The sequence below is a fragment of the Boleophthalmus pectinirostris genome, unplaced genomic scaffold (genome assembly GCF_026225935.1).
Source record: "Boleophthalmus pectinirostris isolate CB_2022bp ecotype Guang Dong unplaced genomic scaffold, ASM2622593v1 HiC_scaffold_20, whole genome shotgun sequence".
In the NCBI taxonomy this organism is placed as follows: Eukaryota; Metazoa; Chordata; class Actinopteri; order Gobiiformes; family Gobiidae; genus Boleophthalmus; species Boleophthalmus pectinirostris.
The window spans coordinates 32,176,429-32,200,930 of NW_026571153.1; the positions used below are offsets into that span (position 1 = coordinate 32,176,429).

Genomic DNA, 24,502 nt, shown 5'->3' on the forward strand with positions numbered 1-24,502 from the left:
TTCGCCAGCTTTAATATTTTATTTATTTATTTATTTATTTTTTAACATTTTTGGTATCAGTTTTCAATACCAGTACTTTTGTAAACACAGGGTAATTAGCAGTAATCACACTAGGAGAAATAAGTCCTCAAAATGGCATCTGTAACGCAAAAAAATTCACAAATACAATTTGGGGTCGTATTTGTGTCCAGTTCTAGAAATGTAGCCTGTACCTCCACCTCAACATGGGTGAATGAAACAAAACACAGCTCATGATTTTGAGGAGGTAACAACAATGGTTTCGGTCAAGTGGTAACGGAGGGAAACAGGGGCAGATTTTTGACATTCAAATGTCTCTTATTCAGAAACTAGAGGGACTATTGAAATAAGTAAAGTATCAGAATGTAGGAAAGAGTTACACTCCAACAGGGTCAAGTTAAACCTGTGATATTCTTTCAAGTTCAAGACAAAAAATGAAAAAAACTCATGTCGGTAACGGAGGGAATGAAATATGCAGCACTTTTTGGTCAATAAATCCAAACAGTGATAACTCTTGGTTCTCACTTCCATATCCTTAACAAACTGGTTTGAATATTTGCTTCATATAGTTTTCTACCATATGGTACAAGATTAGGTTGAAAAATCTCTTACTTTTTGAGTCATGAGATTTTTTATTAAGAAAGGTCATGGTAACAGAGGGAAAAGTAACGGAGGGAAAATTGTACAAACAAGTAGAAGGTGCAGGATTTTACATCATTTGTCGCTTTTTTCTTCTGAATACTTTAATATTACTTCAAAATGAAAGGAAACTATTTCTATAAAATATGTCAGTCCTTCCAAGCAAATTTTTATCATTTTAAATACTTTTTTTTTTTTTTAATCATGTCCCTTCATCAACAGTTCAAAGATGGAATAACACAAGATATGATGAAATACATCCATTTATTTACATGATTTTTGGGTCTTTGAAATTTGGGAAATAATTTTTGTTCCATGTTTCATACATGGTCTGTTTAAAACATATGGAACTTTAGAACCAAAAATGGTACAGAAAAAAGGTCAACAGTTTCATAAACTAGAGTACATATGTATCTGTTCAATACATTTTTATATCAGATGCATTAACTTGAATTTTTGGCCTTGTTGTTTACTTCTGCTTGACCGGGCCCCATTTTAACATGGCTTAAAGCTCAAAAGATTTGTTTGTGTAATACAGAACCTTAAATATTTGACTATACATCTTGCTTAGTGTTTTTGAGCCTTTGAATCTTGGTGAAGTTTATCATTTTTATTACTGGTTGGACACAGGCAGCAGATGTGACATACGCAGAGATCATTTTGTTGTCTAGTAACCATAATACTAACAAAGGCCCAATAGACACATCAAGAATCTCGGACTTCTGGTCATTGCACAGTGCATCCTGGGAAGGATTTTCTGAAAAAGTGAGCATCAAACCACCATGTTTGTTTTCCCAGTGGGATGTGTCTATTGACAAAGTCAGTCTTTTCTAGTCTTTTGAACCATATCACTTTTGTTTCTGGTTCTGATATTGTCATATTTTAGTTTTGCGATTCAGACATTGTAATTGTGTGGTTGTTGGATCCTAACAGCGGAAAACGGCTCAAGAAATTTGTTTGCGAACTCCATAACTGCAAAAGGGAATCAGATGTGTGTGACTGCAAACCTCTGTTCAAACTGTTTCTCTTCTCAACGGAATAGAAAAATAGTGAAAGGTGAAAACAATGGGCAGGATTGATCCACGGGAAAGACGTAAAAGGAAACCTTTGACTGCCTAAATCATCCCAACATTTCATATGTGGAGCGCCATCAAAGCAAAATCCCGATCCCTCGCTCAACCTTGGTTAGGAATTTAAAAAGCCAACGCCAAAGTGAAAGGCACCAACTGTTCACCAAGAAACACCTTCCACTGTAAACCGACCAAGACATGATGTTGCTGTAAAACCACAAGAACAAGAAAGTGCAGCTCAGTCTGTTTGTCTTCTGCACCTCTCACTTAACAGGATCCGGCTTTGATGGCTCCACATCCAAAATATTCACTGTAAACTCAGGATGATTTAGGCAGACAAAGGTTTCCTTTTTCATCTTTCCTGTGGATCAACCCTGCCCATAGCCTTCTCCTTTCACTATTTTTTGATTCCGTTGGGAAGAGAAACAGTTTGAACAGAGGTTTGCAGTCACACACATCTGATTCCCTTTTGCATTTATGGAGTTTGCAAACAAATTTCTCAAGCCGTTTCCGCTGTTAGGATCCAACAACCACACAATTACCATGTCCGAATCCCAAAACTAAAATATGACAATATCAGAACCAGAAACAAAAGTGATATGGTTCAAAAGACTAGAAAAGATCGACTTTGTCAATAGACACATCCCACTGGGAAAACAAACATGGAGGTTTGCTCACTTTTTCGGAAAATCCTTCCCAGTATGCATTGCACAATGAAATTCTTGATGCGTCTATTGCAGAATAGATTTGATCAGATGAATAAAAATAAGGAAAAACACCTTTTAAATAAAGGATTAAACTGATAAGAATTTAAAAAAATGCCTTCCTCATTTTAGATTGAATTTCCTGTGATGATAACAGTTGAGGTTTTCAGTTTTAGAACTCAGCACTACTTCCTGTATTTTTGTACTTTTATCCCATCTTTACAAAACAAAACAAAATAAAAACAAAAAAAAATAGCTGTCTTGTGCACTTTAAGAGCAGCATAGAATCTTGCATCTCACGTTTCTGACCAGTGAGCTGTGTATAACCAATAACCTAATCTGAACAGAGTGGGTCCTGTAAAACCTGCTCTTTCTGGGAAACCACATGACCTGTAGAAAGTGAAAGTAAAAGTGCTGCACTATAAAAAGCTCAGCCCGACTCCAGCCCACACACTCTGCTCTGTTTCCACTGCAGCTGCAGCTCCGTCAGACGCTCTACAATGAAGGTAACAGCCAGGAGCATGCATCTGTTTTAGTTTAAACATCTAGTATGTTGCATGTATTGTATGTAGTCAAACAGCATAGGCCTTAACCAGGGGGAAAGTACATATACAAAAATGTAGGTACCTGTAATTGGGTGTATTTCTGTATTCTTTTGAGTAAATTTTTAAACCTGTTCTTGTACTTGCAATTGACTATAATAGCCATTTAACTGTAATAAGTTAAATTAGAATAACACCAGTCCCAGTTGTCCTAGTCCTTGGTGTTTTTGCTCTGTACCGACAAAACACACAGAACAGACTGTTCAGAGCTCAAAGAACACATGGATTGCATTTATCACCCTTTTGATTGATCATGTTTCATCTAATATATAAAAGCATAACCTAAAATGCTTCTAAAATTGTGTAACTAGAAGTGTTTTTCATGCATGTTTTCCTTTTATTTAAGTACAGTTTATGCAGTAGTACTAGTGCTTGTAATTGGGGTAATTGAGCATATTACCTGTGTAAAAATTCAAGTTAATGCATCTGATATAAAAATGTATTGAACAGATACATATGTACTCTAGTTTATGAAACTGTTGACCTTTTTTCTGGACCATTTTTGGTTCTAAAGTTCCATATGTTTTAAACAGACCATGTATGAAACATGGAACAAAAATTATTTCCCAAATTTCAAAGACCTGCAAATCATGTCAATAAATGGATGTATTTCATCATATCTTGTGTTATTCCATCTTTGAACTGTTGATGAAGGGACAGGATTAAAAAAAATAAAAATTAGTATTTAAAATGATAAAAATTTGCTGGGAAGGACTGACATATTTTATAGAAATAGTTTCCTTTCATTTTGAAGTAATATTAAAGTATTCAGAAGAAAAAAGCCACAAATGATGTAAAATCCTGCACCTTCAACTTGTTTGCACAATTTTCCCTCCGTTACTTTTCCCTCCGTTACCATGACCTTTCTTAATAAAAAATCTCATGACTCAAAAAGTTAGAGGTTTTTAAACCTAATCTTGTACCATATGGTAGAAAACTATATGAAGCAAATATTCAAACCAGTTTGTTAAGGATATGGAAGTGAGAACCAAGAGTTATCACTGTTTGGATTTATTGCCCAAAAAGTGCTGCATATTTCATTCCCTCCGTTACTGACATGAGTTTTAAAAAATTTTGTCAACAACTTGAAAGAATATCACAGGTTTAACTTGACCCTGTTGGAGTGTAACTCTTTCCTACATTCTGATACTTTACTTATTTCAATAGTCCCTCTAGTTTCTGAATAAGAGACATTTGAATGTCAAAAATCTGTCCCTGTTTCCCTCTGTTACTGCTTGACCAGACCCCAGTGTAACTCTTCTTATATTTGAATACAAATTCTGTATTTTTTCCACCTCTGGACTTCACTTCTAGTTAACTACATAACTCATGGTTTTGTTCGCCTACATGTGAGTACAGTATTTTCCGGGCTATTAGGCGCTCTGGATTATAAGACGCACTGTCATAGAATGGTCTATTTTAGAACTTTTTTCACAAATAAACTGCACCGGACTTTAAATGAAAAACAACAGTGTGATGGGTGAGTGGTTTTGTTTGTTTGTGGCGTTCACGGTGACTCTGGGCTTTGTTCAGTTGTGGCGTGTAGGGAGGGTGCTGTCTGGGACCAACGGGTTGTCGGCGTGTTCGCAGTGACTCAGTTGTTCAGTCGTGTCTAGAAGCGGCACATTGCACTCACTTTTTCGTCTGTGGGTGTGTTTCGCTGTGTGGTCGCTGTCTGCTCCGTGTGTGTTTGTGTGTTCTGTGGGTGGTGCGGCTTTGTAGTTTACTGAAGTCGTGCTGGGACACCTGAGTGGATTTGTGTACAGGGCGCTCTGGATTGTGGGCGCAGTCATTTTTTGATGGCGTTGATGGCTTAAGAGCATGTCTAATAGCCCGGAAAATACGGTACAGAGTAATGTACTGAACATGTGAGATTATATTTTGCTGTAGTATAAATGAAAAAACATAAGAAAGATTTTTTTGGATCCTTTAATTTACCATTTTTAAGCCTAAATATATACTGCAGTATTCATCCAGAGTGGTTCTGTATTGACCTGGATATGATTTTTCAGTGTATCTGGGACCAAGCTATAAATAATTTAGTGAATAATACTGACCCGAAAGGCTCGCCATTAGCCCAACTTACTATTCTTCTTTTCTCTCTTTTCTTATTCTTTCTCTTCTCTCTTCTTCTATTCTTCTACTATTCTTCTTCTACTACATTCAAACATAGAATTGTAATGTTATTAAACTTTTTGAAGCTCCTTTCTGCTCACGATGAGCCTAACAGATGATGTCTGGTAGAGTCCTGGTTTAGTCTTGCTTTAGACCTGACTCAGATCTATTAAAGATCAGTCCTCTTTTTTAGTCTTTGTTTAGTTCTGGGAGACTAATGTGTGTAAATCTCATCATGTTTATAGTTTTAGCTGACCTGGCCTACTATATTCCCCTACTTCAAAGTGCAATATTTTTTTGTATCTTACTTTACTTTTTTAATTGTTGTTTTTTCAGTCATTTGAAGCACAGCAAAGATAAAGTCTCAACAGAATCACAATCATGACTGCAGGGTTTAAGGCTGAAGTCAAAATGATGTATAATACCTAATCCTATTTAAACATAATGAGGCAAAGGTGAGGATAGTGACCCGCATTAATGAGCAACAAAATAGTTCATTGTGATGAATGATGATAAAACACGTTGCAGAGAAAACACACACTAATTTAAAACAGTTCACAGCATCAAAATAGAAGAGGAACAGCCCACAACACCATTAAAGGCCCATATACTGAGTTTAGCAGGAAAAGAGTTTTCCTTTAACCCCCATCCTCCTTTACTCTGCACATGCTCTCGCACTATGCAGTCTTTTCTTCTAGTTTATTTACTTATCTGCTTTTCTGCCTCTGTAATCATTTTATTTACCAAAAAAAAATCAAGTTTTTAAATGTGCACAATTAGCACATTCCCCACAGTCTGCTGTTTAGTTTCACTTAAAATGTACAACTTTTATTGTGATTCAAATTGTATTATGTAGGTCATTGCATTTGACTAAAGCAGTGTCTCTGGCATTAGGAAGAAGACTTCAGACTGAATTAGCTGAACTGTCCTGGCCCAATCTTGTATTTGCAACCATGGAGGTACGTTACATATTTACAAATGCTCTGTGTCCCTGCACAGAACAAACTTCATTTGTTTTATTTTCATTCTTCAAGGACGACTGGGTTGATCTTTACGCTGCAGAAGGAGAAGAGACTGGGACTAAAGAGGAGACGGTCACCTCAAGTGCAAAGGGTCAGTATAAGCAAACTACTATAACACTGGAAGATATCTTTTTAAAATCAACTAAGATCTAGATTTAAACCTAACATGTGGATATTAACAATGTTCCACATGGTCTGTGAACAGTGAATGGTCCAGTTTCACTAGATGATAAACACACTTTGTCATCTAATTTAACTCTTTAAATAAATGATATTTTTTTCAAAATGTCCCTCAAAATTCCAATAACAAATGTGTTACTGTTAAATGTTCGGGCTGATTTTACATCTGGGCTTAAGTTATTCATTGCTCCGTTTACAGCCGGACTGACAATACTGAAATACTGACAACAAAGAACACGTCCAACTGTTAAAACATAGACCGTTACTATACATCCAGATGAAACATCAGTCTGTCAGTTACAGAAGTGACTCTGACGTGACGCTTTGTTCACACACAAATGTGTGATCCCATTTGATGCTGGTGTGTCGTTAGCTATAGTCACATATCACTTCAAGGCTAAATTTCCAAATTGCACTTGTTTTTGTTGACTGACAACACGAGCTGTACACATCCTGCAGCAGATGAGACATGAGTCGCTCAAATCAAAGGATTTATACAAAATATACAAGATGTGTCAGTCTAATGATTCAGCTTCATCTACAATGGAAAAGAGAGCGTGCGAATAACAGCATCTACGAACAAGATCACTACGTACTAATGCTAAAAAATACTCTGTTGATTATAACAGTAATATGAGCAATGCATATGAAACTTACATATTCATTAACAAGATCTGCAGATCTGCGTCGCTACTTCTCTTTCCTTGAGCTCTGTTATTCCTCAAACTCCTTCCTCACATTGACTCCGTGTGAGCTCGGGCTCTGTCCCATTCATGTTTTCTTTTCCTTGTGTCCTCAGTCAAAGGCTTCCTCTGTCTCTTAGCTGGTTGTGCCATGGCTGACACCTCACAAATAAACACCAGATATTTATCACTAGACATTTATTCTTGCAGCTATCTTATGTTGACTCTTGCATGAACAAGCACAGAGCCCTTAGAGCTGACGGTGGGTCGGTGGCAGCCAAGTTGCATGTCTGGTTTTTCTGCCCTGTGTACCCTAAAGTGTAATATGTAACAATCAAAGGGTCTTTGAAAGACATTAATGAGGTAAAAATACTACTTACTTCTGCTTTAATATTAATAATAACATTATAATAAATTGTATTTATTAGGTGCCTTTCTGGACACTCAGTGTCACCTTGGAACAATAAACACACAAAAGCTTAAAGTTATTACAATGATATAACATAGAGTTAAAAGCATACAGTGAAAGCAGGACAGTGCAGCTATGGTCTGGTTGAGAGGTGGAGTGAACAGGCCAGTTTAATCAGTGTGTTTTCTGTTTGGATTTGAAGTGTGGGAGTGAGTCAGTGTTACGGAGGTCAGGAAGGAGGAAGGAGTGTGTTCCAGGGTGGAGGACCAGAGCAACTGAAGGCTCTGCTCCCCATGGTGCTGAAACAGCCAGGGGGAACAGAGAGCTGAAGAGAAGAGGAGGAGGAGTGGAGGCAGAAAGAGGAGGAGCAAAGGGAACAGAGAGCTGGAGAGAGGAGGGGGGAATGGCAGGTGTGGCAATGTCGAGGAGCTCCATGAGACATGGAGGTGTGAGGTTGTGGAGAGCCCTGAATGTGAGAAGCAGGATTGTGTATCGAATGAGGTGTGTGATGGAGAGCCAGTGGAGCTGTTGTAGGACGGGTGTGATGTGGTTGGTGGAGAGGGTGCGTGATGATGCGGGCAGCTGAAGTTTGTGGAGAGTTTGTGGAAATTTGCAGTAATACAGATGGGAGGTGACAAGGCTGTGAGCGAGTACGGCAGTAGACTTTGGAGTGAAGGAAGGGCCGAGCGAGTGATGTGGTTGATACAAGAGGTGAAGGAGAGCGTGTTATCGAGGATAACACCCAGACTCTTTACCTGAGGGGAGGGAGAGATGGAGGAGCTGTCAGTGGGAAAGGAGACAGGATCGATCTTCTTCAGGGTGGATTTGGTGACTACTAGGAGAAGTTCAGTTTTATTGGTGTTAATTTTGAGGAAGTTTGAGGTGAACCAGGAATTAACTTCATCAAGACAGTTGATACAGGAGGAGGGTCTGAAAATGTGAGCGATGGGGAGGAGGTAGAGAATGAACAGCTGGGGACCAAAACAGAACCTTGGGGAAGACAATAATGATTACTGTTCTGCACATTCTTGGCATTCCACTAATAAACCCAGACAAGGCACATCTGTGAAGTGAAAACCACCTCAGGAGACTTCATTACAAAGTTCATTGAGAGAAGGCCGCTGTTGATAAAGCAAAGGATGACTCGTTTGAGGTGTGAAAAGGAGTGAAAGTAAAATATAAAAACATATTTGGAGTCATTTTTATTGTAACATAATTCCATACATCCATACTAGACCTGGTGATGTTTTGAAAGTCAAATATTTAATATTTGTATATAAATACTGTATGTTGCCAAATTTGTGTGGATTGTGGAGGTAAAGTGGAGAAATAATGATATAAGATAAACATTTATTTTTGACTTACAATCACATTTTTGATGTGTGTTCCCAGGTTCCAAACTGGAGAGATTTCTGGAAGATGTCAAACTAAAGCATCACTACAAAGAGAAACTGTCCATGAGCACAATTCTGCAGATTGATACCAAGGCTATGACTGACAAACCTGTCAATTCAAAGACAGATGTGGCCTGGTATTTTCTAAAGAGACTTATGATGGCAAATGTAACAGCGAGAAAAATGGCATATGCCTCAGTGAGTGACCCGGACAGTGCTAAATCAAGTACAGAGTTAAACTTTGATGATCTGCTCGCTAGTTCAAACTCGGACACGCTGAACCCTCTTGACATAATAACAGCCTTGTTTCTGTGCTCTGATGGTTTTGTGCAGCAGGAGCTGTCACTCAAAATGTCAATGTGTCAGTTTGCTGTTCCTCTGCTGCTTCCAAACTGTGACACAAACCAGTGCACACTGATGCTGTGGGCCTTAAGAGACATCGTGAAAAAGTACAGGCCTAAATCTCTCTCTGAGTCCAAGGGCTTCAGAGAAGAACGCATCGTTCACTCTGAAATTCCAATGATCTCCTTTGTGAGACTTGGTGAGTGCTCTTTGTCCAAATCTGAGATTCTCAATAAGCTCCTGAGCAATTCTCAGCAATATCATGACACCTTTGTGCACCACAACATGCAGTGTGGTGACTGCCCAAGAACTATCTCCAATGGACTGGCTGAAATTACTTGGTACCTTCCCTGTGGAAACAAGAACATTGACATTTTTGATGAGCCAGTGGCAGTAGTTAATCTTCATGGGGATATTGCCTGTTTTGAAACACAGTACGCTTTATTGTGTCAAGTGTCTTCAGCGGTTTTTGTATTTTTTGACAATTTTAATTTAGATTACAGCCTTCTCAGAAAAACACCCCAAAAAGACAAGATTCACTTAGTGGTTGACCAGAAAAACAGACATTTTAATTTAGAAATGCTGAAAATAGTAGCCACAAAGTTGAGTTTGAATAAGAGTCGAATAATTGTAAAGACAAAAACAAAAAATGATGCAGACTTTGTCGATGACTTACGTGAGTCTCTCACCAGCGTAATTGAGAAGACCACAACTAAAACGGCAATAGAACAAATTGCTGGCATTGCACTTAATTTGGGAATAAATGTTGATGAAGACAAAGATGAATGTCAGAGAGCCAAAGAAAATGCAAATGCATTATCTGGCAACATTAATGACATAGTTAAGTTCAAAGCAAAGCAGCTCCCCCTGCAGGGACAAACCTGGAAGGATCTAACATCACTTGAAAAGGAGGAGTTTAGGCTTAGGAAAGTTGGAACTCAAAGCATTGAGCATTACAAAAGTACCCTCCGTGTGCAAAAAGAAAAACTTAGGGCAAAACAGAATTCACATGACATGAGTAATGCAATGCTCTGCTTCATTAATGCAATATCCAGCCCTGGCATAGAGAGGTCCTTCTTCTTAAAATGGCTACGGATAAATCTTGATAACCTGTCTCATGACAAGCTGTCAGACCTCAGAGAGCAATATAAAAGAAAATGCAATGATCCAGAGAACAAAGAAGAGATTAAAGAAATTGACAAGCAACTCTCCAATAGTTCACTGGGAACTGAACATTTCTTCCGTGAAATGGGCCAAATCTATGAGGCATCAGTGTCTCTTCCAGAAAATGACCCTTCACGCCAACAGTTACAGCATCTCCCCAGACTCTGTGCACAGCTGCTGCTTGATGGCTTTCCTCTGGAGCTGGTGGATGGAGATGCCTCTAACATCCCTCTCAGATGGGTGAGTGATGTTCTGGCCCAGCTCCATGACCTGGTGTCTCCAAACAACAAGATTCTGGTGGTCACAGTTCTCGGAGTTCAGAGCACAGGGAAGTCCACTCTCCTCAACACCATGTTTGGAGTGCAGTTTGCTGTGAGCAGTGGCCGATGCACTAGAGGAGCCTTTATGTTACTCATCAGAATCAGTGAAGATCTGAAAGCAAGTCTCAAGTGTGACTTCATAGTGATCATTGACACTGAGGGCCTCAAGTCTCCAGAGCTCGCTCAACTGGACGATAGCCATGAGCATGACAACGAGTTAGCAACCCTTGTGGTTGGATTGAGTGACATCACTATTATCAACATCGCTATGGAGAATTCTACAGAAATGAAAGACATCCTGCAGATAGTTGTGCATGCTTTTCTGCGAATGAAAGAAGTGGGCAAAAAACCCAAATGTCAGTTTGTTCACCAGAACGTGTCAGATGTTTCAGCTCACGACAAGAACCTGAGAGACAGAAAACTGCTCCTGCAGCAGTTAAACGAGATGACTCAGGCTGCAGCCAAAATGGAGAGAAAAGAGAAGTACAAGAGTTTTACTGATGTGATGGACTACGATCCTGACACTGGAAACTGGTACATCCCTGGACTGTGGAACGGAAACCCCCCAATGGCCCCAGTCAATGCAGGATACAGTGAAGCTGTCTATGAACTCAAGAAAAATGTCATGCACATTTTAGAGAATCGTGCAACACCTGCGAATAATATTGTGGAGTTCCGTGAGTGGATCACAAGTCTGTGGAATGCAGTGAAACATGAAAACTTCATCTTCAGTTTCAGAAACAGCCTAGTGGCTGATGCCTACATGAGACTGTGCACCGAATACAACAAATGGGAATGGGAGTTTAAGAAAGCCATGCATGTGTGGAGTGCAAATGCTGAAACAAGAATAAAAAATGCCTCTCAGGAACATGAGGATATTGAAAAACTCCTCACTGATTTAAAAAATCTAGCATGTACAGAGCTAACAATGTGGGAAACCAAACTTCTAAATAACCTGTCAGAGTACTTCAAAGAAAAAGATGGCCATGTTTATCTAGTTGAACAGTACAAACAGGAGTTTGAAAACTGCATTAAAAGTCTTGGAAATGTATTACAAAATACAGTATTAACTGAGCTTGGGGCTGCTGCAAGCGTGATACATGGACAGGCAGAGTTGGACAGAGTAAAGGAGAAACACACAAAAGAAATAGAAGACAGGGTTTGTAAACTGATTAAAAACTGCAGAAAGAGACGTGCCAAGATGACAGAGAAAGAACTAGACAGAGAATTTGATCAGATGTGGGAGAAAACACTAAATGAACTTAAATTCTGTAAACTGAAGCCTGTAGATATATTTAGCAATGTGGAATATCATCTCAGACAGAACCTGAAGGACAAAGGCTGTACATATGAAGAATTAAGCAAAAAGAGTCTAGAAAAATGTGGACTGGAACCATATGAATACACTGTTGAAGGAAAGTTCAAACAAATTAAACACCAGTTTTGTAAATTTGTCAATTATGACGATTATGTGACAAGAGCACAAAAGTTGTCAAAAAGAATCATTGCTGACTGTCAACAGCTTGTCACTGATAAAGTTGATCGAAAAAATAATTATCATGACACCCACATCCAAGAGATATTACACTACATAGATGACAGTCTGCATGAAGAGAAAATGGAGAAGGACTTTGAGATTTCTCTGAAGCAGCACATCTGTGCAAACGCAGCCAGACAGTTTCAAAAAATGAATAATGATTTTCTTAGTGAAAATGATCCTTACCGTTGTTTAAACAAAAACAAAGACAAGTTCTGTGCTGATTTCAAGGACTTGTTTAATGAACGAGACCAGTGTCAAAAAAAAGCAGAAGAATTTACTGAGCAATGTCTGAGAGGTGCTGTTGAAGACTTCATCAAACGCTCTTTGGGTCTTGATATCATTGATGAAATGCTGAAATGTCATGAGTTCAGCACACGAGTAGTTTTTCAATACACTATCCTAGAGGATCTGCTTGAAAAGGAGAGCTTTGATGACTATCTAGAATACACTAGAGCCTATGAGAACTATGTGAAAGAATGGATTCTCAATAAGATATATTCACGTTCATCAGCTGTATTTGAGTTTGAGAAACAGCACATTCAGTCTTGTGTCCTCAGCATAAATGAAGCAGTGAACAAGGCAAAGGAAGGAACAAGTGAAAATATTCAGATATTTGTTAAAGACATCTGTAAAGAGCTTAAGGACAAATTTTCCATTTCAAAGGAGGCTCTTGATACTTTCATGGTTCTCAACAATGCCGACAAGGAATCATTTGCTCGTTGGCTGATAGAAAGTGTCAACGAGATGGGACAGTCCCTTCCAAACAAATTAAAAACAGACATCAAAACAAAACTGAGAAGTCTTCATGTGAAGCCTCAGAATGTACTTTTTGACAGAGTGATTGGCTGTGGTAAACAATGCCCCTTCTGTCACTCTCCATGTGATGCTGGTGGAAGTGCCCATACTGAGCACTGGGCCTCACTGCATCGCTCTCGTGCTCTTGGTGGTCGCACATGGGAAGATTCTAAGAAACTTATCACTGATATATGCTCATCAGCAGTGGACAGTGACATACGTTTTAAAAGTGCTGCCACAAATTATGAGTGGCACCCTTATAAAACATACAGAGAAATCTATCCTGACTGGAAAATAGCTTCTGACCCCAGCCTTGAGGCATCAGACTACTGGAAGTATGTCTTGGTAAAATTCAATGACAAGTTTGCAGAAGCATACAAAGCAGAGCCTGCAGATATCCCACAAACATGGAGGTCAATTGACAAGGAGATGGCCAGAGAAAGTATCAGAAAAGCATTTGCAATACCCAAGTATGCTATAAAGTTGAAGAAAGATTTTTCTATTCTTAAGAGGTTGGCCCAACAAAGAATTTGTGTAACCAAATAGTTCTTATTGTACAGGATTCGTTGTACTTTTGTCTTTCAAGGACTTTAATGATCCATCAGTTAACAGGCTCATCACCAGGAGTTTTTGTTGTAAACACACACAGATGTAATTACTGGTGTTATCAGATTATTCTAGTTATGTGTTTTAGTTTTTTTGTTTTTTTTCTATTCATATAATTGTAGTGTCTGTTATACTGTTTAAATATCATAATTATATTTTTGTTTAAGTTTAATGATTGTTTTGCATGAATCATTTATTAATGTTGCCAAATTCTGATTTAACTGTGTAATAATGTCTGCATCTCCTGAACCAAGTATGTTTGTGTCATCAGCAAATAAAATGTATTTGAGCAGTTTAGATGTGTGATGTATTAAAACATTTTAAGTGGAGTATCGACACTTGTGGAAAGTCACTGGTGGTGGTTGAAAAAAACTCAGTTAATAGTTATTCAGTTTTAATATTCAGATTTCATATGAAACACTGATTTACAATTAGTTACTGTTTAATAGTCATTGAATAGCTTTATTGTTAAAAGAAAGCAGAACAAAATCATTTTCTTTCAGTGGTAGCACAAGATATTAGACTTGCCAACACATGGGTGCACCACTTGTACTGTTATTAGACAGATAATTTATTGATCCTGAAGGAATTAAAATTTTTGGCAGTAGCAACAATGAAACATAATAATAATAATAATAATAATAATAATAAAGCTGCCACCCTGTTACATTCAGCATTTATAGGGATGAGCTGCACAGATGTATGTACACATGTATGTACAGTTGTATGTACAGATGTACGGCACGTGGGACAAACGACTTCCAGAGTCTGACCAAGGAGAAGGACAGGGACAGTAGCCCGTCCCCCGAGGTGCTCTCTTGTGCAGTGATGTTGCTGTGTAGGTGGTGCTGTGGGTTATCCAGGATGGACAGGAGCTTGTTTAGGGCCCTTCTTCTCAGCCACAGATGTGAATGAGTCAAACTCCTCACCCACTGCAGATCCTACTTTCCTCACCTTCTTATCCAACTGCAAGGTGTCCTTCTTCTTGAGGCCTACAGTACATCACAGCATTGAAAAAGGGACTGGAAATGACTGGTAGAACATGAGCAGGAGCTTGTGGCAGATGTTTAAGGTCTTTAGCCTTCTGAGAAAGTAGAGCCTGCTCTGTCCCTTTCTGTAGAGCAGGTCTGTATTCTCAGCCCAGTCTGTGGTCCAGCTGTAGACCGAAGTTGTGGCTTTAAGAAACACCTTCTGTTTGATGCAAGAACAAGGGGCAGAATGGGGTGTCTCTGAGTATGTGTAATCCTTCAGTCGTCCAGGTAAAAATTTAATAAAAAAATAAAAAATAAAATAAATAAATAAATAAAAATCTGAGTAAGTAAAAACATTGTGCTTTCCAGGTGGCTTTTGCAGTTCTGGTCAAGTGTTGGTGTCTAATTGTTTACACTTTCTGTTGTTAGCAGTCTATTGAACTGCACAAGTGTGAACTGTCCCTGAAGTGAAGATTTGTGGATGTGTTTTACACAGAGTAATCTAACTTTTGTTTTAACCCCAGTTTAACATAGAATAATACTTATTAAGTGTCAGGTAACAACTTCAATGATAATAAAATGCCACAACATAGTTCACCATCCTATGTTATGCGCATCCATCCTTGGCAATCACTTGTACCCGATACAGCAAGTAACTGGGTCAGTACGTGGGCAAGACTGTGTTTATGTTTTGCTGATCCATCTGTCAGCCATCTATTAGACAACCAGGTCATCCTTAAGGCTCACAACATTTCCAGTCACAGTGTATTCAATACACAGAGAAGTACATTGAGAATCATTGTTCTAAACTGTAACAATCACAAGGTTTGATTAACTGATAAATATAGCTAAAATAAACCTTTTAGAGAGAGACAATGAAAAATACTTTATAATTTGTCAGACACACTGAAAACTGGTGGAATGTTTAATCAGTAACCACTCAATGAACAAAAAGTCTTTTTGTTTGTTTAATCGTTGCATCATTTCCTCTTTTTGGATGAATTAGATGCACATTTATTTGATCATATTATTTTTGCAATCCTTTTAAACCATCTTTAGCACCAATTATCTGCATCAGTATTGGTCCTATCATTACAAAATAACTACTGAGCTCTCTGTCTGAATATGTGAGCTACATGTCTCTCTGTGTGGAGTCCTTTAGCTGCAGCTGCTCAAAGATACAACTTTCCAGAGCTTAAGACTCTTTAATGCCCATGTCAATTGTACAAATGAAGGATACAATCTTACAAGATCATTTTTTCCATGTCTGCACAATTTGATCTCCTCCCATCCCTAATGTCCTGAGTACAGAAAACTACAGTGTCCAATCAGTTTTGGTGATGTTTTAGGGGTTACACATTCAGAGCTCGGTCATTTGTTTGGCCTGCAGACAGCGGGCAGAGGGCCTATAAATACAAACAACACATTGGATATTGATCCTTGAGGCTCATGTCCATCACACAGTAGCTGCTCTTGTGTAGTACACATAACACACATTCAAGGAATACATGTTTTCAGAGAAGGACCAAGAGCTAAAGGAATTTTTGAAGACATGGACACAATTCAGGATCTGCAATTCATTTCTGTGGTGTAGACTCGGTTGGATTACACAGGCCAGCAGTGGGGCGAGCAGATCAGATAACTCAATGAGAACAAGTAAAGCGGGTGGGTCAGGTCCCATCATAGCCTCGACTAACACATGTTCTGTAGCTCTAATTAACGAATGAGGGCACAGCCCTTTTGCATTTGCATGTCTTACCGGCACAAAACTTCAGCCCTTGTGCAATTAACACTAATTGGAAATAGTGAGAGACGAGAAATAGGTGCATGGTGTCCTGTGCACATGGAGCTGACGTGTTATGAAAACAGTTTTACAGATATTGCATTGGAACTATACAAATGATGCTCAAGCATGACTGAGACAGGTCACGAACCATGCACGAATGCAGTGCAGAAATAAAGCTTCTCACCTGTATGGAGACATCCAGGGTACATGCACACTGTGTCAGGTAAGCTCCTCACTCCATAATCCAGATGCTTTAGTCTCAAAATCCACTAAAAGCTTTTATGTGCACAGGGTCTATATTGTGTGAATGCGCTGGCCATTTCAAACAGGTCCTAAACAGTGCACTTGAGTTCAAATAATAGAAAGAAGTGCAATTTTAGTGCATTAAGCAAACAAAACTGTGCATTCACACAATTTGCACCAAGGCAGCTGGCAGTGTTTGTGTAATGCAACACAATTGTTTTAATATGAGCGGGCCGCAGGCTACAAATCAAAACAAAAGTGTAACTGAACCAAGGAGTGGAGCAATAGCTAGCTGCTGTTTGATAACTGTGTTTATATATATATATATATATATATATATATATATATATATATATATATAAAGTGAGTGTGGGAACCACTGTCCAGGATGAAACATCCAAGCTCCTTGAGTACATCAAGGACAAGGCCCCGGCAGATGAGGTGCTCAGAGAATGTCTCAGACAGTGGGGTCCAGAGGAAGAGGTGCTGGAGGGACCATCATGGCAGGACAAACCCCTACATGGGGCGGACCACCGGAACAGAACTGAAGTGGCTGATATCAAGAAATCCTACCAATGGCTTGAGAGGGCTGGTCTGAAGGACACACAGAGGCACTGATCCTGGCTGCTCAGGAGCAGGACCTGGGCACTCGAGCAATAGAGGCCCAGATCTACCACACCAGACAAGACCCACGGTGTAGACTGTGCAAAGAGGCTCCTGAGACAGTCCAGCACAGAACTGCAGGTGTAAGATGCTGGCAGGGAAAGCATACATGGAGCGACATAACCAAGTGGTGGGCCTAGTGTACAGAAACATCTGTGCAGAGTACAGGCTGGAAACCCCAGGATCAAGGTGGGAAACACCTCCAAAGGTTGTGGAGAATGACCGAGCCAAGATCCTGTGGGACTTCCAGATACAGACTGACAGGATGGTGATGGACCAACCAGACATAGTGGTGGTGGATAAGAAAAAGAGCAGAGTTGTGGTGGAACATCAGAATACCAAGCGATGGTAATATTGGGAAAAAGGAACACGAGAAACTAGAGAAATACCAGGGGCTCAAGGAGGAGCTGGAGAGAGCCTGGAAAGTAAAGGCATCAGTGGTGCCTGTGGTGATCGGACACTCGGGGCTGTAACCTCCAAACTGGAAGAGGCTACAACAGATACAGGGAAAAACAACGAACATCTCAGTCCAGAAAAGTGCAGTACTGGAAACAGCAGGCCTCTGGTAGACGACCCGAGCTGAATGAGGGTGAGAGACCAACCACCGTGGAAGGTGAGAAACACATATATATATATATATATATATATATATATATATATATATATATATATATATATATATATATATATATATATATATATATATATTCTATGCTCTGTTGCTTGTGAGGAATTGTGTAAAAATAACTAGTAGAATGCTTTGCATTATAAAAAATCTTCCATGCTCACATTAGGTTATAACAAAGACAAACACTCAAATCCCTCAGTGGTATGATTGTTTTTCTATATAGGCTAATATAATAATAATAATAATCAGATGGGCTTCGCAGAACTGGGCTTGATGTGGCTCTTCATAAAAGCCTTTGGGCCTATTTACATGAGCGGAAGTGCCTGAACGACATAAATCTGATTTTTTCCAGTGTGACCCAGGCCACTTGGATATGTGCTCCTAAAACCAATCCATATTCGATATTGACATGCGACTTCAATCTGAACGACCAGGAGGTCACGTCGTTGTGGCTTCTGATACACATGCGGGACACTTTTGGGGCGTTTAAAGTTCACACTAGAGATTACATACAAGACACATTTAACTGGAGATGGGAAGGACCTCAGAAAAAAAAATAAAAAATCACAAAAAAAATCCGAATGGAGCATTGAGCCCTGCAGTCTAAAAGTAGCCTTACATTCTGTGACTCATATTATGATATTTCTGTCTCATTACAATTTATGTTTGTATCTGCACCAAGATGTGGGCTCAACTATTCTAAACTTGTTACTTTTTGAAGAACCATCACATGAATACAACAAACAATCGTTCTATCAAAGCTTAAGAGTCAATAAATAGGTTAAAAATGTCCACTTTAATTAAAAGTGTGCTGCACAAACACAAACACTTCATGAGTGCTTATTTAACAATGTAATAGCAAAATACATTTTAACATATCCTTAAACATATTTATTGTTAGAATTATCTGGTCAGTTTCAGTAAGTGCTTTTCCATTGAAACTGGCACTCACCTCACTGTCCAGTCCTCCCCTCATTATTTCTGTCATGATGACCTGTGTACAGACCTTTGGACCATCTGTAGAAAACTCAGTGTGGGACTGTCCCATGCTCTCTCTCTCTCTCACTCACTCTCTTCTATCTGATCTACTCTCTTCTTTACTTCTCTTACAAGAGAATAAATCACGCAAAGACAGTTGTTTGACTCAAGGCCTCTATTTCATTTTCTCTATTTCTCACAACAACAGGCCCACAGCATTTGGCACAAATTATTCTCCGTACATTTCTTTGCTGGTAAAGGCTTTCTGTACCAACGCCATGATGGCAACATCAGACAACAGCTGACTGGTAAAGGATCTTATAGTCTTACATTTTTACTGCTTTTTGCCAATGATCCTTCTTGCGCAGTATATCTCTATCCTCCTCTGTGACAATTTTCCATAAATAAAGAACAGCTTCAACAACAACAACAACTTCAATCAATTCCTCAGTGTTCGTCCACATTAATCTAATGGAAAATGGCTCCAGAGACGAAATGATCTGGTGCAGCCAGCTCCCAAGAATTCATCTGAGTACAGATCTGATCTGTGTGGTTGCCTGTGTGCTCTGTGTGGACACCTGAAAACGTTGATACGCTGATGTAGGAGCTCTAGTTGTCATCCTTATTGGACCACGTCACTGTGACTTGAGGCGTGTAGCAGCTGATAATGTAATAACGTAATAACTGCCTAAAACGTAATAATTTTAATGTAATAAATCCAATGACGTAATAACTGCTTATAACATAATAATTTTAATGTAATAAAGCCAATACTGTAATAACTTGCCAAGAATGTAATAAAAAGTCTGAACCAATAACGTAATAACCTGACGCCAATAATGTAATAACTTATTACATCGAAACATAGAATTTTGTCCAAAATTATAATTGTCTAAATCTAATTTTGGCTATGCTTGCCACTACTACCACTTTTGTGTCTCATAGTATGATACAAACAATTTAAGGCTATCAGATGAAAGAAGTTTCTTTTATTTTTGTTTATTTATTCTGGTGGAGAAGACATTGTGCCAGATTTTGTTTTGTGTGGATAGGCCTAGTACTTAGACTGCATGGTTAATATCTCTGTAACATTTAAACAACAAATTCTACCATAGAATTCTGACCCTTTCTCCAGCTCAATATTAAACTATAGGAATTCTAGAATGTTGTGATGTCATGTGAACACAGCCTACTTAAATCTACAGTAAGACGGAATTGTGTGATGTCATCAGAATTTTAGCTCCTGGAATGTCACATGATTGTACCTTTATGATGTCATCAAGTTAGGTTTTCTCAAAGCTTTGAAGTCACGAAGATTGTCTTTGAAGTTCCTCAACCAAGTTTATGAGGGTAACCCATGACAGAGTGGAACGAGGATCGAGCAAAAGTATTTACATATCTTTGGCACGTTAATTTAATATCACAGTTTAAAATACTTTAAAGTATTTACTCTCTCTATAGATCTATTTCTATATCTATATCTATATCTTAAATATATATCATGGCAAGTCAAAGTAGTAGTACTGGTGTTTTCACATGTTCATGTTCGGACTCGACTGGCAGTTCATGTAACCTCGACTGCCCGTGTGTGAACGCTACTACAAAAAAGCTTTCAGATGACAATGAACGCTTGACATTGGAGAATGCCTCTTTGAAAAATGAACTGTTGACGGTAGTGTTAGGTCATATGAGTGATGTTGAAAGGTTTAAAAAATATTAGCTTTTCTCTCAGTCAAAGTTACATTTCTCAGATTAATGTGCTGAAATTTCAAAATGCATCACTAGCACAGCGTTGCAGGCAAAACCGCACTGACATTCAGAGAAAACCAGCCGAGAGCAGTCAAGTCACTAAGGCCGAGGTGATGCAGGAAGAGGAACACGACTGTAGAGAGAACCAGAGCCAACGACATCAGAATCTGCTGACAATTTACAGCAACAATCAATACAAGCTGATGACCAAATGAATCAATTTATTGAGCAATTAGAGGAAAACAGACGACTGAGAGTGCTTGAGAGTGCTGCCCTAGCCTCTACGAACGAACAGAATGTGTTCCTGCGCCAAAGCCTGGATCATTTTAACCAGGCCCTAGCAATCAAACAGGCAGAGATTGACCGGAAAGAGATAGAGTTGTCTGATTTAAACAAAAACCTCAAAAGAGAAGTCGGAAAAATGGAAACTGAGATTACTGAGTTAACAACAAAGCTAAAACTAATGGAGGCAAACTTAGAAAGTCGAGAAGAACAAAACAAAGAGCTGCAGTCGAGAATCCATGATCTGAAACAAAAAGTGCTTAGTCTTGAAGATGTGAACACTGAACTTCAGGACAAAGAAAAGTTTCTGTTGGTTTCTATTTCTGAAAAAGAGGCACTCATTGACCAACAGCAAGCTAAACTAGCACACCTGGAGCAGAATATTGAGAAGCTTTCTGGACAACAGGAGGACAGCTCAAAGACAATCGAGGAACTTCAGCGTCAACTACACCTGAGCTTAGTGGAGTCTTTTGAACAGAAAGAGACCATTTTTGAATTGGAGGCACAAATTGAAAAGCGTAATTGGACCAACAACCAACTGGTAACTGAGCTTCTGTCAAAACAAACTGAAGTTCAGCAAATGCATGAAATTAATGAGCAATTAGAAGAGGACAAACGAGTTTCCTTTGAGCGTGCTGCCCAACAAGAGGCTTTTATATCTGAGCTAAAATCAGTGAATGCTCAAGTGGAAGAACAGAATGTGGTTTTTGCCTCTGAAAACGAGACATTTAAGAATGAGAATTTCTATCTGAAGAGTTTACTCAGAGATTCCGAGACTGAACGCAGAGAATTAACCATGAAAGTTGAAAATTTGAGGAATAGTCTCTTTGATTCTGATTCAAGGCAAACCTCTCTGAGTGAACAGAATGCACTACTGTACCAAAACGTTGATTATTTTAAACAGCTCCTAGCAAAGAAACATGTAGAGATGGACCAAAAAGAGATACAGCTGTCAACGACCATAGAGAAACTGCAGTCAGAACTAGCTAACTTGAAAGCAGAAGTTGTATCATCTCGAGTAAAGCTACAACGAATGGAGGCAACTTTAGAAACACAAGAAGCACAAAACAACGAGCTGCAGGCAAGAAACCATGTCCTGAATGAAGAAGTGCTTAGTCTTAAGGCTAGGAACACTGAACTTCAGGAGAAAGAAAAGTCTCTGTTAGAGCAGAGCAGAAAGGATCATGATGACCTAACTTCTAAACTGAAGGCAGTCCAGCAGGAAGCAGCAAAGAATGAGCAACGAATGGAGGCAAACTTAGAAAATCGAGAAGAACAAAACAAAGAGCTGCAGTCGAGAATCCATGATCTGAAACAAAAAGTGCTTAGTCTTGAAGATGTGAACACTGAACTTCAGGACAAAGAAAAGTTTCTGTTGGTTTCTATTTCTGAAAAAGAGGCACTCATTGACCAACAACAAGCTAAAGTAGCACACCTGGAGCAGAATATTGAGAAGCTTTCTGGACAACAGGAGGACAGCTCAAAGACAATCGAGGAACTTCAGCGTCAACTACACCTGAGCTCAGTGGAGTCTTTCAAGCAGAATGAGACCATTCTTGAATTGGAGGCACAAATTGAAGAGCATAATTGGACCAACAACCAAGTGGTAACTGAGCTTCAGTCAAAACAAACTGAAGTTCAGCAAATGCATGAAATTAATGAGCAATTAGAAGAGAACAAACGAGTTTCCCTTGAGCGTGCTGCCCAACAAGAGGCTTTTATATCTGAGCTAAAATCAGTGAATGCCCAAGTGGAAACTGAGATTACCACGTTGAGAGCAAAGCTAGAACTAATGGAGGGAACACTGGAAAGTCGAGAAGCAGAAAACAACGAGCTGCAGGCAATGAACCAGGTCCTGAATGAAGAAGTGCTTAGTCTTAAGGCTAGGAACACTGAACTTCAGGAGAAAGAAAAGTCTCTGTTAGAGCAGAGCAGAAAGGATCATGATGACCTAACTTCTAAACTGAAGGCAGTCCAGCAGGAAGCAGCAAAGAATGAGCAACGAATGGAGGCAAACTTAGAAACTCGAGAAGAACAAAACATAGAGCTGCAGTCGAGAATCCATGATCTGAAACAAAAAGTGCTTAGTCTTGAAGATGTGAACACTGAACTTCAGGACAAAGAAAAGTTTCTGTTGGTTTCTATTTCTGAAAAAGAGGCACTCATTGACCAACAGCAAGCTAAAGTAGCACACCTGGAGCAGAATATTGAGAAGCTTTCTGGACAACAGGAGGACAGCTCAAAGACAATCGAGGAACTTCAGCATCAACTAGACCTGAGCTCAGTGGAGTCTTTCGAACAGAAAAAGACCATTCTTGAATTGGAGGCACAAATTGAAAAGCGTAATTGGACCACCAATCAAGTGGTAACTGAGCTTCAGTCAAAACAAACTGAAGTTCAGCAAATGCATGAAATTAATGACCAATTAGAAGAGGACAAACGAGTTTCCCTTGAGCGTGCTGCCCAACAAGAGGCTTTTATATCTGAGCTAAAATCAGTGAATGCCCAAGTGGAAACTGAGATTACCACGTTGAGAGCAAAGCTAGAACTAATGGGAGGAACACTGGAAAGTCGAGAAGCAGAAAACAACGAGCTGCAGGCAATGAACCAGGTCCTGAATGAAGAAGTGCTTAGTCTTAAGGCTAGGAACACTGAACTTCAGGAGAAAGAAAAGTCTCTGTTAGAGCAGAGCAGAAAGGATCATGATGACCTAACTTCTAAATTGAAGGCAGTCCAGCAGGAAGCAGCAAAGATGCAAAGTATTGTCAGGGAAAAAGAGGCACTCATTAATCTACAGCAAGCTAAATTAGCAGAGCTAGAGCAGAATATTGAGATGCTTTCATCGGCAGCTGCTTTTTCTAACACGGAAAATAACAGCAAACTGGTGCAGACTGACAATTGGGAGCCTCCAAGCCAACAAGAACATCCTGTCTCTTCATCATCAGGCACATTCTGTAGCGTCAAGAAATTAATGTATGTTTGTGCTATGACTTTGTCTTCCACCGCCGGATTCTTTGCAGGCACTCTAGCAGCAGGAACATGTAACTCTAATGGTTACAATGCTCTTAGTGACTTGATAGGTCTCAGAAATGACCTTTCGATTTACTAATTCTGTAAAACACCAGGACTAAAGCAGGCCTTTATGGTTACCTTTCCACCTTCAAGCTGCTCTTTAACCTAAATTACTTCATCTTAACTGGGCCATGGACTTGGGAGACGTGAATGTATGGCCTGACATGGAGAAGCTAACAAAAGGGAAGGATTAGCCATTACCTTTACTAACTAATGCAAGCTTTCACTACCCTAATTTAATCACCTCTACATCATGAATGATTTAAAGGCCATCCCCATTCAGTACAGTGTTGATAGATTGTATCAGTGCAGTACTGTAGGACAATGGATTTCAAACTTGAGTTTGAGTTGTCCAGGTCTTTTTCTTTTGTCTTTTGTTATGTCATGTTTGTATGATATGTTAATGCTACTGATGCTCGGTCCATCACATATTAAAATTTTCAAAATAAAATAAAAACCTGAAAAACAAATGTAATGTGTAATGTGTAATGGTACACATCCATCCATCCATTTTCTTCCGCTTATGA

At 39.2% G+C, this 24,502-nt stretch overlaps 2 protein-coding genes across 2 annotated transcripts; both read left to right on the forward strand.

Annotated features, from left to right (window-relative positions):
* Positions 1 to 2,896: 2,896 nt before the first annotated feature.
* Positions 2,897 to 13,900, forward strand: LOC110160233 (up-regulator of cell proliferation-like). The gene is made up of 4 exons (XM_020924872.2): positions 2,897 to 2,937; positions 6,043 to 6,107; positions 6,183 to 6,261; positions 8,835 to 13,900. Exons 2-4 carry the CDS (start codon positions 6,102 to 6,104, stop codon positions 13,541 to 13,543), a joined length of 4,794 nt encoding a protein of 1,597 aa, XP_020780531.2. The 5' UTR covers positions 2,897 to 2,937; positions 6,043 to 6,101; the 3' UTR covers positions 13,544 to 13,900.
* A 2,617-nt stretch (positions 13,901 to 16,517) lies between these two features.
* On the forward strand, positions 16,518 to 24,113 carry LOC129409726 (putative leucine-rich repeat-containing protein DDB_G0290503). Its single transcript, XM_055156250.1, has 3 exons — positions 16,518 to 16,583; positions 17,650 to 17,700; positions 20,806 to 24,113. The coding sequence occupies exons 1-3, from the start codon at positions 16,518 to 16,520 to the stop codon at positions 24,010 to 24,012; spliced, it is 3,324 nt and encodes a 1,107-aa protein (XP_055012225.1). The 3' UTR covers positions 24,013 to 24,113.
* The last annotated feature ends 389 nt before the right edge of the window (positions 24,114 to 24,502 follow it).

Coding starts and splice junctions, on each gene's coding strand:
- LOC110160233 (XM_020924872.2), top strand. Junction 6,262..8,834: donor GGTCACCTCAAGTGCAAAGG/GTCAGTATAAGC, acceptor GTGTGTTCCCAG/GTTCCAAACTGGAGAGATTT.
- LOC129409726 (XM_055156250.1), top strand. CDS start 16,518: ATGCAGTGCAGAAATAAAGCTTCTCACCTGTATGGAGACATCCAGGGT. Junction 16,584..17,649: donor GTACATGCACACTGTGTCAG/GTAAGCTCCTCA, acceptor GAGAAACTAGAG/AAATACCAGGGGCTCAAGGA. Junction 17,701..20,805: donor GAGCCTGGAAAGTAAAGGCA/TCAGTGGTGCCT, acceptor GACAATTTACAG/CAACAATCAATACAAGCTGA.